This window comes from Physeter macrocephalus, chromosome 5, assembly GCF_002837175.3.
Source record: "Physeter macrocephalus isolate SW-GA chromosome 5, ASM283717v5, whole genome shotgun sequence".
Classification (NCBI taxonomy): Eukaryota; Metazoa; Chordata; class Mammalia; order Artiodactyla; family Physeteridae; genus Physeter; species Physeter macrocephalus.
In genome coordinates this window covers 79007461-79024548 of record NC_041218.1, presented here as the reverse complement: position 1 = coordinate 79024548, position 17088 = coordinate 79007461, and the positions used below count along the sequence as shown (strand labels likewise).

The window sequence follows — 17088 nt, the reverse complement described above, 5'->3', positions numbered from 1 at the left end:
AAAAAAAAAAAAAAAAAAAAAAAAGTAACCAAAAAAAAAAAAAAATCAACTTTCCAGCAAGTATACAGATAGAAAGAAAATCTTCTAGAATTCCTATCCCACTGAGCCCCTCACATTTGTTTTCCACAGAAGTGAAAATAAATTACAGTGGAAGATGAATTGCCAGAAAGAGACCTGTAGAAAGATAAACAATGTCTTTACAATGAAGAGAAATTTTTATTTCATTTCATGTATTAAATTTGAAAAGACACCTAGTGTAGACTTCTCCATTCCTGACAATCTCATTTCTCAAAAAAAAAAAAAACTTGTAAGATTCGGAAATTGGCTACATTCCATTTTGGGGAATTTGTCCTAAGGAAATATCTAAAGATAAATATCTAGATATAGAAAAGATAGAGGTACAACAATGTGTATTACCTAACTGTAATATCAAGAAGTGGAAAACATTCTAAATGATTGACAATGGGGAACTGCTACAATATATTTTGATACATCCGCACAGTGCAAGTCTGTGTACTCATTACAAACTGTGTACATCTACCCCTGATACGGGAATATGGCTCATGATGTGATAAGTGTAACATGATTCCATTTTTATAAAATGCATGAATGACTGCATATATATGGAACAGATATACACAAAAGTATTAACAGTAATCATCTCAGCATGTTTGGCTTGCTTATATTTCCTGATCTCTTTTATAATAAACATGTATTATTTTTATAGAAAGAAAAAAAGTGAAAGATCATTCAGAAGTAAAATACAAAAACAAGCAGATAAAGACTAAATGACTTGTCATTAACATACTCAGCCTACAGTAAACAGATGTTCCATTTCATACCACCGGAAAAGTCACTTCCCATTCTGACATTTAATGCAAGAAAAATGCTAAATGCTTACCTAGGTTACCATCGATTCACACAATTTGTTTCCCTAAGATATAAGAATATTTTACCTATGTATAATAAAGACAAATCAACTGAGATGTCTAAGAAATGAGGTGTTCTAGTTCAATGATCTTCAAAGGGTAAAAACAATTTACCTCAAAAATGAATCAGTTCAATTTCCTCTACAGGTGAATAAAGTATAAGGAACAAAATTCAATCTGTCTTTGATGAATGAGGATATGAGTACCTCAAAAGTCAATGCAAGTTATAAGACTCTGGACACAGAGAAACTATGGAGAAAAGACTAAGTGAATTTGTTCTGACTGGAACACATGCCATGGAAGTGGGTTCCCTGAATAAATCCCAGATGTGCCCTTGTTTTCCAGCGATCTATGTCTGTCTCTAAAGTATAACACAGAAGATCCTAGGCAGATGGTTCAAGAAGCTCTCAGTTAATGGCAGTTTTTTCTAAGTCATTGGAGAAAGTTTGTATATAGCAAAATAAATACTGAGACAAGAAGCATTTGTGAACAATATGTAAGTGTTAAGCCACATTCATACAAGAGAATATAGGATTTTTGCTCATTATCAAAACCATATACCAATCACTTAAGGAAGACCTGGAAAAACATCTGAGCAAGGCAGAAACCAAAAAAAGCAAAGAATGATGGACTTCACTACATAAAGACGTCTAAGTACCCTGTGACCAAAATACCACAGACAAAATGAGAAGACAAATAGCAAACTAGGGAAAAACATTTGTAACAGATTGTAACAGATCAAGACTTACATCTTCATTATATACTTTTTAAATTCTAGTTATTAAGAAAAAGACGTTCACTTAAGGCCATGAAGCAGGCATTCAAAAAAGGACAAAAACAGTAAATATGGTAAAATGTTTTATATGAATAGAAATAAAAATATAATATAAATAGTTATCGTTCTTGTTAAAATGACAATCATTATGAATTTTTTAAACGAGCAAAAAAAGAGGAAACAGACACTGGAATATTGCTGGTACAAATGTAAATCAGCCTAACATTTCTGGGCGGAAATTTGGCAATGTGCGTCAAAAGCCTTAAAAATATTTACTCTGACAAAACAGTTCTATTCCTAGGATTTTAACCTTAGAAAAGTAACTAAGCACTATTTGACAAAAATAAAGAGATATTCATCATAGCATTACTTAAAATAGGGATCAAAAGCTAAGCTTTTATCACAATAGAGATTGGCAAAAAAATTCTTTTTATTAAAAATCATGATGTACCAGAATACTTATAGACATCAGAAAATATTCTGAAATGTTAGGTGGTAAACACTGCCATAAAACAGAATATATAATATGATTCCCAGTTTTTCTCTTTCAAGAAAGTTATTTTTTTACACAGTTGTGTTTTTATATATATATGCATATACGTATGCATTAAAAAAATATTGAATGGACCTATGCCAAAATGTAAATTGGGATTATTTGCATTTCTGTATTCTCTGAATTTTCTATAATAAATAAACCACTGTTGACAGAAGAAACTATTTTTTAATAAAAATAAAGAATTCAGAGCAGCACTATTTACAATCCCCAAAGTGTGGAAACAACTCAGGTGTCCATCAGTGGATGAATAGACAAACAAATTGTGAGACATAACATAAAATAGAATATCAGTCAGCCGTAAAAAGGAATGAAGTACTGATAACATGCTACAATGTGGATGAACCTCCAAAACATTATGCTAAGTCAAAGAAACTAAACATAAAAGGTCACGTATTATATGATTCCATTTACATGAAATATCCAGAATAAATAAATTCATAGACACATAACGCAGATTGGTGGTTGCCAGGGCTTCAGGGAAGGGGAAAATGGGGAGGAAATGACTAATGGGCACAGGGTGTTACTGTGGAATGATAGAAATATTTTGCAACTAGATAGAGGTTGGTTGCACAACATCGTGAATATACTAAAAATGTCACTGACTGTTCACTTTAAAACAGTTAATTTTATGTTATGTAAATGTCACCTCAATATTTATTTTTAAAATTTAAAAAATAGTAAAGGAAAAATATTAAACACCTAAACATCATATTCATCTTTAAAGTTTACCAGATTGTTTCAATCACTTGATACTCTAAGAGACCATTTCCTCAACCAGTGAATTCCAGGTATGCTAGTTTGCCTGTCTGTCCATTGGTCTCTCACTCACTCACTATTTTTATCACACAAATATTAACAGCTAACATAAATATGGTACTTACTATGAATTGTTCTAAAAGAGTTCACATACGTTAAGTATACCGAATCATCACAGCAACTCTATGAGGTAGGTATTATCATTATTATTGTTATTTACTGTTATCTCTCAGATGACAAAGAGAAGCAAAGAAAACTAAAAGGACTTGCTCAAGTGACAGCTAGTAAGTGACAGGATTGGGATTTAAACCCAACCAGACTGGCTGCGGAGTTCTACCTCCTCTCAAAGAATCCATGGGTCTTGGTAGAAAAATTAGAAACAGAGGTAAGCGTGTAAAGTTGGGGGGAAACTATCCATAATCTTCCCATGCAGGAATAATCACTGTAAATCTGTTGCACGTTTTTCCAAATCAATACACACATCTAAATAGCTACACCAAAGTCTGTATAACATACTTTTTAATCTGCTTAATATATTGTAAACCTTTTCTATGTAAATATATTAATTACACTGCTATGTCATCACATTTAATGGTCCCACGGTATCCCATTTAATAGAAGAAACAATCTATTAAACGAGCCACCTATTAAATGTTTGGATTGTTTATGAATAATGCTGAGATGAACAACCTTATCCACACATCATCGTTCAGTTAACCAATTTACTTAAGGTAATTACAGAAGTAGATATAAAATACTTGGTGAGAATATGTTTTAAAGTTCTAGACAAACATTACCCAATTGTTTATAGAAAGTATTTAATAGTTTATACTCTCATTTGTAGATTATCAGAGTAACTTCTCTTGTCACACTTCTTTTACAGAATTTTCCCAGCTGATTTCAAAGATATATTCTATCTTAAGAACCTGAAGATCATTTTATTCCCTACTCTACCTCTCCAACAGACACACACTTTCAGTGGTGGGAAACTATATTTGGATCTTGGAGGATTCTTTTAAAAGTATAGCTCAATTTGTGGAGCATAGACATCTTTACAATGTTGAGCCTTTTTGTCTAAAAGTATGGTATAACTCTATTCAGGAGTAATTCTTATAAAACATGCCTGTGTTGGGCTTCCCTGGTGGCGCAGTGGTTGAGAGTCCGCCTGCCGATGCAGGGCACACGGGTTCGTGCCCCGGTCCGGGAGGATCCCACGTGCCGCGGAGCGGCTGGGCCCGTGAGCCATGGCCGCTGAGCCTGCGCGTCCGGATCCTGTGCTCCGCAGCGGGAGAGGCCGCGGCAGTGAGAGGCCCGTACCGCAAAACAAACAAACAAAAAAAACAAAACAAACAAACAAAAAAAACATGCCTGTGTGGCATGATCATTTTCAATAAGAAAACAAGGTCTCAGCAGTTGAAGTAAGGCCATAGGTCAGTGAATAAACTAAGGAGAATTAAAATAAAAAGCAAATTTCACCCAAGCCTGCCTCACATCACTAACCTGTGACTCCTTTCCTGCAAAAAAATCCTAGGTTAACTGTCTTGGATTTAATTTACCACTGAGATTGAGTCCTCCTTATTCTAGATCATCTTATAACCCAAGGCAGAATAACAGAAGGCAGAGACCTTCTAAGTCCCAGAAATCTTGTCTTAAGGAATGTTAAGTATCTCATGCTCAATGTCTAAACCCAATTGACTTAGATGACTCAAAGAAAATTACAGAACCAGTCATCTGCTGGTAAAAAATGCAAACACATGTCTGGGTCAGGGTCAAACAAAAGTCGCACAAGCTGGATTCACTAAGCCTTCTTGTTGACTATTTGTAGACAATGCTTATTTTCTAAAAACTACCAAGTTACACCTCTCTGCCCAGTATGACCATACTGGACATGAAAAATTCCACATTCAGACAAAAGTATCCAACAAGAAGCAAAGATATAATCCCTGTTTCCCTAAAATATAAAACTAGACAAAAGAAATTCATAAAATGTTGAGTTTGGAAACGCCTTTACGGATTATCTAAATCAATCTTCCTTTTTCAAATGAGATCAAGTTCAAGAGAAAGCAAGCTACCCAAGGTCACACAGCCAACTAGCAACAAGAGAAGTCCCATAACTGGGTCTCTTGACTCCCTTGGTCAATGACTATCCCACCACACTTTGGCGCATGAAGATCCAGTTGAACAATACCTATTAACTGATTTCCAAAAAATAATTGCAATAAATAGAAAGCCTTTCTTCTGAATAATTAAAATTAGACTATGCTTTTTAAGTTGTTGGAAATTAAGGCTGATTCTGTAAACAATACTTAAGAAACACTAAGCCTTCATCATTAAATAATTTTAATAAAATGAAAACATTTCCTTTCAAACAAAACCAAATTTGAGCATAATTCTTCAAAACTCCTCAATATTCTTAAAATATACATGTTAGACATATAACACATTTTTCAAGGAGCCAACTAATTCACTGAAAAAATTATCAATTAGAAATTGTCAAATAGTGCAGGAATAAAGGTGTACATTTCTGGCAGGCCAGCCTCAGAAAGAGAGAATGCAGCAGCTGGTACAAAGGAAAACCTTAAACAAACATATTCTCCTGTTGTATTTGCTTAAATAAACCAGTCTACCAAAACATGAAATCAAGACCTACGCATATATCTGCTTCCATATGCTCTCTGTATTACATCAGTACAGTCACTGAGAAAGCACTGAGAAAAACATGTCTTTCTACAGTCACTGAACATGAGAAAGTAAAGGGAGAAGCTGGAAGCGTTGTGATTTTGTGAATGCAGAAGAACATCGAATTCAGATTTCACTGAGCTGTGGTCATCGATGAAGTTAACTGTGGAGCCAGAACAAGAATCCATCCTAACAAATCATCTGCTATAATATGGTTAGTATTTGAACTACTGCCAGGTTTAATTTGTGGAAAACCCACTGAGGAGAGGCCTGATGCTATTTTACTTTAGAGAAGAACTAGCTTTCTTATTCAGAGGGTTTTTTTTTTTTAATGTTTAAAGTTAAACAATATGAAAAAAGTTGTAATTATTTAAACCAAATATACAATGTTAAAAAATCAAGGCTGTCTCCAAGAGATTCACTCAGTGGTTATCTTAGGGCACGGTCAAAAGTTAGGTCTCCAAGCCAAAAAGTAACTCGAAAAATATTCAAATAAGTACTCTATTTAACGCTAATTTCTGCCACAGATTTTTCTTCATTTTCAAGCATTGTTCTCTGCCTTAATACTATAAGGAAGTAATAAGCCCACAAAAAATACTTGCTATTCCTCAATTAAATTTACACTTCTCCCTTGCTGTGCTAAGAAATTAGAGCTTATGGGTCCATGTACTGATAACTGCAATCATTAGTTATGAACTGTATTTTAACAGCTTCCAAATGAAATCCACTATAGTCACAAACTGTTTTATGAGGCTATCTTAATGGCATATATTCCAACTAAAGCCTGATGCTAGAAGAGAAGCAATCTTTAGAGAGAACAGGATAGACAGAAATTTGCTGGAAACATTTCATTAGATCATACACCTAGATACACAAATACAGACAATTTATATGATGCTTTTTCTTAGTGCAACACAAAACTTCTTAAAATAAACAACTTAATTTCTCTGTATAAGGGTGATACATCTTGGGGTCAGATGTTGGCCTTTATTTAGGGTTAGGCTGTTCTGCCATCTTGATAACACCAGGGAGATAATACACAGAGTTAAGGTAGGTGTTTTCCTAGAGAAGGCACCTTGATTTATCTCTCCTCCCTAAGGTAGACAAAGTTTGCATCTCCTAACATACTTGTTCTACTACTTTAAACATGAGAGTAAATGAGGAGTCTGAGAAAAGTCTGACCTCGTGTTCATATAAAGTATTTAAAAAACCACCTAACTCATTTTATATTTCTTTTCAAAAGGGTGATTCACAGAAGGTCCAGTTCAGCACGTGTTCATTTTATACATCAGGAAATCCACCTTCCTCACCCCACTCTTCTAAGTGACACCTACTGCTACCAGGATGACAAGATTAAGTAGCCAATAACTATGCCTAAATACCACCCAGCAGAAAAATGTTAAATATTATCAGATTAAAACTTCATAAATAAGCCTATGGGAAAGTAAAGGTGTTACGTGCCCCCCCCCAAATATTTACAGTGAGTCCTAACCCACAGTACCTCAGAATATGAGCTTATCTGGAGATAGAATCTCTACAGAAAAAAATCAAATTAAAATGAGGTCATTAGGGTGGGCCCAAATCCAATATGACAGATGTCCTAACAAAAAGGAGAAATTTGAGCACAGAGAGAGGCAAAGAGAGAAGACAGATGTGAAGAGACATATGGAGAAGATGACCATCTACAAGCCATGGAGAGAGGCCTGGAGTAGATCCTTCCCAAGAAGGAACTAATCTTGCCAACATCTTGATTTAGGACTTCCAGCCTCCAAAACTGTGAGACAATCAATACCTGTTCTTTAAGCCAGCCAGTTTGTGGTACTTTGTTATGGCAGCCCTAGAAAACTAATACAAAAAGATATCCCCAAGCTAGAGAGGAGGGACAGTCATGTGACATTAAAAAGTGTCTCAAGTTCAAGAGGATAGAAAAACAAAGGTGTGCTTCATCTTCATTCTTAAAAAATAAAAAATAAAACCGGAGTCAGTAATCGTAGAACAAAATCTTGCTATTGGAAAGAACCTTAAGTATAGTCCATTCAGCATTACTGTTGGCAAGTAACCATCTGCACATCCCCCTTCAGCTCCTGCCACTTTGCTCTTCTCCCCTTAACAGCAAAGCTCCTCGAAAGAATTGCCTCTTCTCACAGCGTCTGCCTCCTTTCTTCTCACTCTCTCCTGAACCCACTCCCCGTCAAGCTGGATGACTGACTGATTGCCTCTACCACTCAACCAAAATTGCTCTTTCAAGATCACTGACGACCTCCACTTCGCAAAATCCAAGCATCAATTCGCAACATTGCTCTCACTAGAGACAACAATGGTGTTTGATTCAGTCCATCACTCTCCCCTCTTTCAGCACTTTCTTCATTTGGCCCCCGGGACACCATTCTCCATCAGCTCTCTGAACCCTTTGGATGTGGCCCAGCACTTGGTCATTAACCTCTTCTTTCTCTACCTAAAGTCACTTTCTAGGAGATCTTAGGAAAGCCTATCACCTCTTTCAAATACATTAAAATATATTCTGTACACAAAATATACACCGAATCCAATCGCTTCCCATGACTCCATCCCATCACCCTAATCTAAGCTGCTATAATGCCTGGCGAGATTGTTGTGATAATCTAACTGATCTGTTCTCACCCATGTCTCCAGCATCTATTTCCACATAGCGGCCAAGTTGATCTTTTTACACATAAAGCTTATCACTTCTTGTTATACCCATGGAGGGTTGTGAGCACAGAATAAAAAGCAAAGTCTTTAACAGGCCCTAAAAGATGCCATGTCATCTGCCATGCCCCATCCAGATGTGTCCTCTGCGTTTGCATCTCCTGTCTTGTCCCCCTCACTCATTCCACTCTAGCCACAAGGGGTCACTCTCCTTTGAAAATGGAAAGAGTACACACATCTCACAGTCTTCGCCCTTGCTTCTCCACGTGCCTGGAAGCCCCTTCCGCAGATGTCCACATGGCTTGATGCCTCTCTCCATCCAGGAGCCACTCAAATGCCATAGCATCAAAATCCCTTTCCTGACCTCTCAGATACCTCCTCTGTCCTCTCACCTCCCTTATTTTTCTTCTTAGATTTATCACCACCCATTATATATTTGTGTAATGTCTATTTTCTACCATTTTATAAACTCCATAAGAGCAGAAACTCTGTTTTTTTGTTCACTGATGAAATTAAACAAAAGAGGAGCTGGATAAATATTTGTTCAAAGAGCAAACGAACATCACATGGCCAGCCAAAGAGTAGGTATTAAATAAATGGCACTTTGAAAAATAACCATTAGACAAGTGATTCTTAACCACAGCTGTACACTGGAATCTGTTTCCTGGACCCTGTCCTCAGAGATTCCTAAATTAGAAACAAATTATCAGCCTGTGATTCTAATGTGCAGCCAGTTTGAGAACCACTACATTAGATTTTAAGTTTCTTGAAGGATTATTTTTTCATCTTTGGTACCTCTGGCACAGTGGTTGGCAAAGTGATTAATAATGTTGATTAAATGAATGAATCCATGAGAAACAGTCATTTATAGTGTTTGCTTGTTTACTTCTATGGATGAAGATCTAACTAGTTTACAAAGTCCTTTCCATTGCTACACATCTTTAAAGGTTACAATTTTTCCTTATTCTGAAGAAAGATGTTCCTCACTAGAACCTCTACTCACTAGCCCCAGGTCTGCTGTTTGAAATACACTTGAAGTCCATTCTCTGAAGGCAGCTGGTCACGTATTTTAAAACAATCATAATAAGCCCTTTCTTTGGGCTTCTTCTTTAGTCAGGACAAATGAAAGCAAATGTAGGCAGGGTTATGCTCCAGATTCATTCTGCTGGGCAGTGTGTATCTCAGCCAAAAATGAGGACATTTAATCCAGGTTTTGAATGATAATTAAAGGTTAGCTGTCCTGGAAAGAGGAAATGGCTTTTCAGACATGGCCATGAGCAAAGCAACCAAGGATGGAAGTGCATGATAATCTCTGGAAACTGAGATTTGTGGTTAGATCGCAGAATAAAAAAGAGGCTGAAACAGGAAGGGAGTAAAAGGCAGAAAGAGAAAGCTAGAAAGGTTGCCTAAGGCCACATGACAAACAGCCTTGTATACCATATTAAAATGACTTATTTTATGACTAACTGGATCCACCTGGAGTTTAGAGATGAGAAGACAACCAATGAAATCAAGTCAACCACTATCAACCAATCAAAAATGAAAGCAAGAAGAAAAACTAGTTTCCAGTAGAGAGGAAGATAATGAATTTGGTTTGGGATGTATTTAATTTGAAGTAGTCCAGGATATCCTACTAGAAGCATCTTTGAAGGAGTTGTCAACATGCTTTTGGAACTTGATGGAGAATCAAGCACTGGAGGTTGCATTTAAGAGTCATTTAAACAGAGGTTGTAGGTAAGACAAGCAGTTGAATGAACAATATTAACAATGGTTCTCCATAGTGGGATTGCAGGTGATTTTTCAACTTTTTTGCTTGTTCAAACTACTCAAATTGTTTATAAATATGTATTGTTTCTATTTAAAGAAAAATAAGAATTAATAGAGTAAAATATGGATAAGATCATTCAGGGAGGACATGTACACATGCAAAGAGAAGAAGAGAAAAAGCAAAAACCTGGGAAAAACAGCATTTAGAAAGAAGTAACAGAAGAGTAGCTAGCTAAAGGAATAAGGATATAAGACGGAGTGATACAAGATTTCAGTATCTCAGAAAACAACAGAGGAGCAGCCTGAAAACAGATCCAAATGCTTCAGAGAAATAGAGTAGGATGAGGATTAAAGAAACCACTGGTAATTAGAAGATGATTACATAACAAAAAATTTAGGGAAATGACTGAGACAAAAGGCAGACTACAGTGAGCTGAAGAGAGAGTAGGAAATTATAGAAATAAAGGTAAAGAGTCTGGTTTTGAAGGGAAGGTCAGAAACAAGTCATAACTGAAAAAAAAAAAAGGTCAGGTTAAAGACTAGCCTACCTTTATCTGTGTCTACCTTAGAGACTGCAGAACTCACTACTAGGAAGTCAAGTGAGTTACATTCATTCTCTCTGGCCTACCAAAGTCATCATCTACTGCTACAAAAGAAATAACCCTAAATGGAACAGGTCAGCCAGTGTCACAATCATAGTTCATATCAGTACCTTCTGTCTTTCTGCAGGAAAAAAAAAAAAAAAAGACCAGAATTTGCAGAGCCACTATTATTCAAAAGAGTTCTTACCTTATTCTAAATGCAAACATGCTAGTCAACCAAATTCCCATCACCTCCCACAAAAAAAAAAAAAGAGAAAAGATACAACTAAACCTAGCTATCTTGCTGTATTTATGCTTAGAGAAATATAATTTCATGGTTTGCTGTCAAGTCTGTTGACCTGGTCAGAAGCTCGGCGGGTGTCCCTTCTCGAATGAATGAATAAATAAATAAATAAAATCTAACTAATAATGAGTATATTTAGTTGTCCTTCCAAATGAATACAAAGACTGTTCTCATTATCCACAGAGTCCGCAAATGCTCATAACCATAAACGAAAAAAAAAAGTCCTCATTTTAGCCTCTGAATGAGCAGTGGGAGGTCCACCTTTCTCACCCGCACTCTGAGAGACATGTGTGCACTAACTGATAATGAGATGATCCACAGGCAGACAGGCAGGCATGTGGAAGCAGTTCCAACAACAAGTTTATCTAACTGACTGACTAAATGATTAGCTCTTGCAAAAAATCAAGATTTGTCTGAAATAGCACTAAACACTGAGTAAAACAGAAAACTCAATTAACTCCCAGAATATCTCAGAACGCCGAAAGTCCCCTAGTGCTTACACTTACATTTTAGGCTGCTGCTGTTGCACTTTATAAACAACCTATTTGGAGTACTCACTAATGAGTTCTTGATATTCATAGATTACATTATCATACTGGAGCTTCAGAATATCAAGTCCTGTGATTACAACTGTCATGTTAAAAATAGATGGCCGTATGTGGTAGAGCCATACGATGGAATGTTACTCAGCAATAAAAAGGAACAAGCTATTGATACAGACCACAGTGTGAATCTCACAATCATTATGCTAAGCGAAAAAAGCCAGGCCAAAAAAACAAAAACACTGCATGGTTATATGATTCCCTTTATATAAAATTCTAGAAAATGTAAGAGAATTTGTAGTGACAGAAAGCATATCAGTGGCTGCCTGGGGGCAGGGCAGAGGAAGGGCTGCATTACAAAAGGAAAGCAAAAAGCCTTTGGGGGTACTGGAAATGGCTATCTTGATTATAGTGATGGTTTCATGAACGTATACATATGTCAAAACTGACCAAATGGTATACTTCAAATATATGTCGTTTAATGTACTTCAGTTAGTCTCCAATAAAGTTTAAAAACAGATTGAGGCAATTGTTCAATCTTCCCATAAAATATCTGAGTAACACTTTAAAGCAGTATCATTTACATATGAACAATGAATAGACTAATAACAAATGATTATTTGTAAATGCATGAATATGTCTAAATACTTAGAACAATGTCTGGCTCATATAATTGTAATTCAAGTCTTTTTTTTTTTTTTTTTTTTTTTTTTTTGTGGTATGCGGGCCTCCCTCTGCTGCGGCCTCTCCCATTGCAGAGCACAGGCTCCGGACGCACAGGCCCAGCGGCCACGGCTCACGGGCCCAGCCGCTCCGCGGCACGCGGGATCCTCCCAGACCGGGACAGAAAAGGAAAACAGAACCAAGATGGCAGAGTAGAAGGACGTGCTCTCACTCCCTCTTGCGAGAACACCAGAAGCACAACCAGCTGCTGGACAATCATCAACAGGGAGACACTGGAACTCACCAAAAAAGATACCCCACATCCAAAGACAAAGAAGCCACAATGAGACAGTAGGAGGGGCACAATCACAATAGAATCAAATCCCATTACAGCTGGGTGGGTGACTCACAAACTGGAGAACACTTATACCACAGAAGTCCATCAAGTCTTTAAAGAAAGAGGAATAAGAAAAGGAAAACAGAACCAAGATGGCAGAGTAGAAGGACGTGCTCTCACTCCCTCTTGCGAGAACACCAGAAGCACAACCAGCTGCTGGACAATCATCAACAGGAAGACACTGGAACTCACCAAAAAAGATACCCCACATCCAAAGACAAAGAAGCCACAATGAGACAGTAGGAGGGGCACAATCACAATAGAATCAAATCCCATTACAGCTGGGTGGGTGACTCACAAACTGGAGAACACTTATACCACAGAAGTCCACCCACTGGAGTGAACCACATCAGGCTTCCGAACCTGGGGGTCTGTCAACGGGAGGAGGAATTCCTAGAGAATCAGACTTTGAAGGCTAGCGGGATTTGATTGCAGGACGCTGACCGGACTGGAAGAAACACAGACTCCACTCTTGGAGGGCACACACAAAGTAGTGTGTGCATCGGGACCCAGGGGAAGGAGCAGTGACCCCATAGGAGACTGAACCAGACCTACCTGCTAGTTTTGGAGGGTCTCCTGCAGAGGCGGGGGTGGCTGTGTCTCACCGTGAGGACAGGGACACTGGCGGTGGAAGTTCTGGGAAGTGCTCCCTGGCGTGAGCCCTCCCAGAGTCCGCCATTAGCCCCACCAAAGAGCCCGGGTAGGCTCCACTGTAGGGTCGCCTCAGGCCAAACAGAATTTTTATTTTTTTTAATTTTTTTTAATTTTTTTTTTTTTAAGAGAAGTAAGCCTTTATTTCCTTGTTTCACAAATAAAGCCGGCTGAGTTGCTGCTTTTTGGTGATTAGTCAAAGAGACCAAATCCCATGTCCTCGTCCGACTCCTCCGACTCTTCCTTTGCTTCAACCTTGGCTGGGGCTGCAGCAGCAGCAGCAGGAGCAGCAGTGCTGGCAGCTGCCACGGGGGCAACAGCCACAAATGCAGATGGATCAGCCAAGAAGGCCTTGACCTTTTCAGCAAGTGGGAAGGTGTAATCAGTCTCCACAGACAAAGCCAGGACCCACTTGTACCCACTGATGATAGAGTGGGGTACAGACGCAACAGCTGGGTAACCAATCTGCAGACATATGCTGGCAACATTGCGGACACCCTCCAGGAAGCGAGAATGCAGAGCTTCCTCTGTGATGTCAAGTACTTCAGGGTTGTAGATGCTGCCATTGTCAAACACCTGCTGGATGACCAGCCCAAAGGAGAAGGGGGAGATGTTCAGCATGTTCAGCAATGTGGCTTCACTGGCTCCCACTTTGTCTCCAGTCTTAATCAGCTGCACATCACTCAGGATTTCGATGGTGCCCCTGGAGATTTTAGTGGTGATGCCTAAAGCCTGGAAGAACGAGGTCTTCTCAGGCCCCAGACCAATGTTCTGGGCAGGCACAGTGACTTCGCATGGGGCTATGGCACCAGCACGGGCGGCAGCTGGCACCTTATTGGCCAGCAGCATGTCCCTGATCTCAGTGAGGTCCTCCTTGGTGAACACAAAGCCCACGTTCCCCCGGATGTGAGGCAACAGTTTCTCCAAAGCTGGGCTGTTTTCCAGATGCTCTCGGATGGCCTTGCGCATCATTGTATTCTTGCCCATCAGTACCACGGCCTTCCCTCAGAGAGACATGCAGATCTGCTGCATCTGCTTGGAGCCCACATTGTCTGCTCCCACAATGAAGCATTTCGGATAATCATCCAGAAGTTGGATGATCTTAAGGAAGTAATTGGACTTCCAGGTCGCCTCAGGCCAAACAATCAACAGGGAGGGAACCCAGCCCCACCCCTCAGCAGTCAAGCGGATTAAGGTTTTACTGAGCTCTGCCCACCAGAGCAACAGCCAGCTCTACCCACCACCAGTCCCACTCATCAGGAAACTTGCACAAGCCTCTTAGATAGCCTCATCCACCAGGGAGCAGACAGCAGAAGCAAGAAGAACAACAGTCCTACAGCCTGTGGAACAAAAACCACATTCACAGAAAGATAGACGAAATGAAAAGGCAGAGGGCTATGTACCAGATGAAGGAACAAGATAAAACCCCAGAAAAACAACTAAATGAAGTGGAGATAGGCAACCTTCCAGAAAAAGAATTCAGAATAATGACAGTGAAGATGATCCAGGACCTCGGAAAAAGAATGGAGGCAAAGCTCGAGAAGATGCAAGAAATGTTTAACAAAGACCTAGAAGAATTAAAGAACAAACAAACAGAGATGAACAATGCAATAAGTGAAATGAAAAATACACTAGAAGGAATCAACAGCAGAATAACTAAGGCAGAAGAATGGACAACTGACCTGGAAGACAGAATGGTGGAATTCAATGCTGCAGAACAGAATAAAGAAAAAAGAATGAAAAGAAATGAAGACAGCCTAAGAGACCTCTGGGACAACATTAAATGCAACAACATTCGCATTATAGGGATCCGAGAAGGGGAAGAGAGAGAGAAAGGACCCGAGAAAATATCTGAAGAGATTACAGTCGAAAACTTCCTTAACATGGGAAAGGAAATAGCCAATCAAGTCCAGGAAGCGCAGAGAGTCCCATACAGGATAAATCCAAAGAGAAACATGCCAAGACACATAATAATCAAACTGGCGAAAATTAAAGACACAGAAAAATTATTGAAAACAGCAAGGGAAAAATGACAACATACAAGGGAACTCCCATAAGGTTAAGAGCTGATTTCTCAGCAGAAACTCTACAAGCCAGAAGGGAGTGGCATGATATACTTACAGGGATGAAAGGGAAGCACCTACAACCAAGATTACTCTCTACCTGGCAAGGATCTCATTCAGATTCAATGGAGAAATCAAAAGCTTTACAGACAAGCAAAAGCTAAGAGAAATCAGCACCACCAAACCAGCTCTACAACAAATGCTAAAGGAACTTCTCTAAGTGGGAAACACAAGAAAAGCACCTACAAAAAGAAACCCAAAACAATTAAGAAAATGGTCATAGGAACATACATATTGATAATTACCTTAAACGTGAATGGATTAAATGCTCCAACCAAAAGACACAGGCTTGCTGAATGGATACAAAATCAAGATCCATATATATATACTGTCTACAAGAGACCCACTTCAGACCTAGGGACACATACAGACTGAAACTGAGGGGATGGAAAAAGACAGTCTATGCAAATGGAAATCAAAAGAAAGCTGGAGTAGCAATACTCATATCAGATAAAATAGACTTTAAAATAAAGAATGTGGGCTTCCCTGGTGGCACAGTGGTTGAGAGTCTGCCTGCCGATTCAGGAGACACGAGTTCGTGTCCCAGTCCAGGAGGATCCCACATTCTGCAGAGCGGCTGGGCCCATGAGCCATGGCCACTGAGCCTGCGTGTCCGGAGCCTGTGCTCCGCAACAGGAGAGGCCACAACAGTGAGAGGCCTGCATACCGCAAAAAAAAAAAAAAAAAAAAAGAATGTTACAAGAGACAAGGAAGTACATTACAGAATGATCAAGGGATCAATCCAAGAAGATATAACAATTATAAACATATAGGCACCCAACACAGGAGCACCTCAATACATAAGGCAACTGCTAACAGCTATAAAAGAGGAAATCAACAGTAACACAATAATAGTGGGGGACTTTAACACCTCACTTACGCAAATGGACAGATCATCCAAAATGAAAATAAATAAGGAAATAGAAGTTTTAAATGACACAACAAACCAGATAGATTTAATTGATATTTATAGGACATTCCATCCAAAAACAGCAGATTACACTTTCTTCTCAAGTGCACATGGAGCATTCTCCAAGATAGATCACATCTTAGGTCATAAATCAAGCCTCAGTAAATTCAACAAAACTGAAATCATATCAAGCATCTTTTCTGACCACAAAGCTATGAGATTAGTAATGAATTACAGGGAAAAAAACATAAAAAACACAAACACATGGAGGCTAAACAATACATTACTAAATAACCAAGAGATCACTGAAGAAATCAAAGAGGAAATCAAAAAATACCTAGAGACAAATGACAATGAAAACACGATGATCCACAATAGCAAAGATCAATAAAACTAAAAGGTGGTTCTTTGAGAAGATAAACAAAACTGATAAACCATTAGCCAGATTCATCAAGGAAAAAGAGGGAGAGGACTCAAATCAATAAAATTAGAAATGGAAAGGGAGAAGTTACAACAGACACTGCAGAAACACAAAGCATCTTAAGAGACTACTACAAGCAACTCTATGCCAATAAAATGGACAACCTGGAAGTAATGGAGAAATTCTTAGAAAGGTATATCCTTCTAAGACTGAACCAGGAAGAAACAGAAAATATGAACAGACCAATCACAAGTAATGAAATTGAAACTGTGATTAAAAATCTTCCAACAAACAAAAGTCCAGGACCAGGTGGCTTCACAGGTGAATTCTATCAAACATTTAGAGAAGAGCTAACACCCATCCTTCT

General features: G+C 38.5%; 2 protein-coding genes across 7 annotated transcripts in view; both read right to left on the bottom strand.

Annotated features, from left to right (window-relative positions):
• ELAPOR2 (endosome-lysosome associated apoptosis and autophagy regulator family member 2) overlaps positions 1 to 17088 on the bottom strand; it is a 282202-nt gene that overhangs the window by 163820 nt on the left and 101294 nt on the right. The gene's annotated exons all lie outside the window — the stretch shown is intronic.
• On the bottom strand, positions 13390 to 14393 carry LOC102982354 (60S acidic ribosomal protein P0-like). Its single transcript, XM_055085056.1, has one exon. The coding sequence runs from the start codon at positions 14252 to 14254 to the stop codon at positions 13460 to 13462; it is 795 nt and encodes a 264-aa protein (XP_054941031.1). The 5' UTR covers positions 14255 to 14393; the 3' UTR covers positions 13390 to 13459.

What these genes read in the sequence shown, in the direction of transcription:
- LOC102982354 (XM_055085056.1), bottom strand. Translation starts at nt 14,254, where the DNA reads ATGGGCAAGAATACAATGATGCGCAAGGCCATCCGAGAGCATCTGGAA.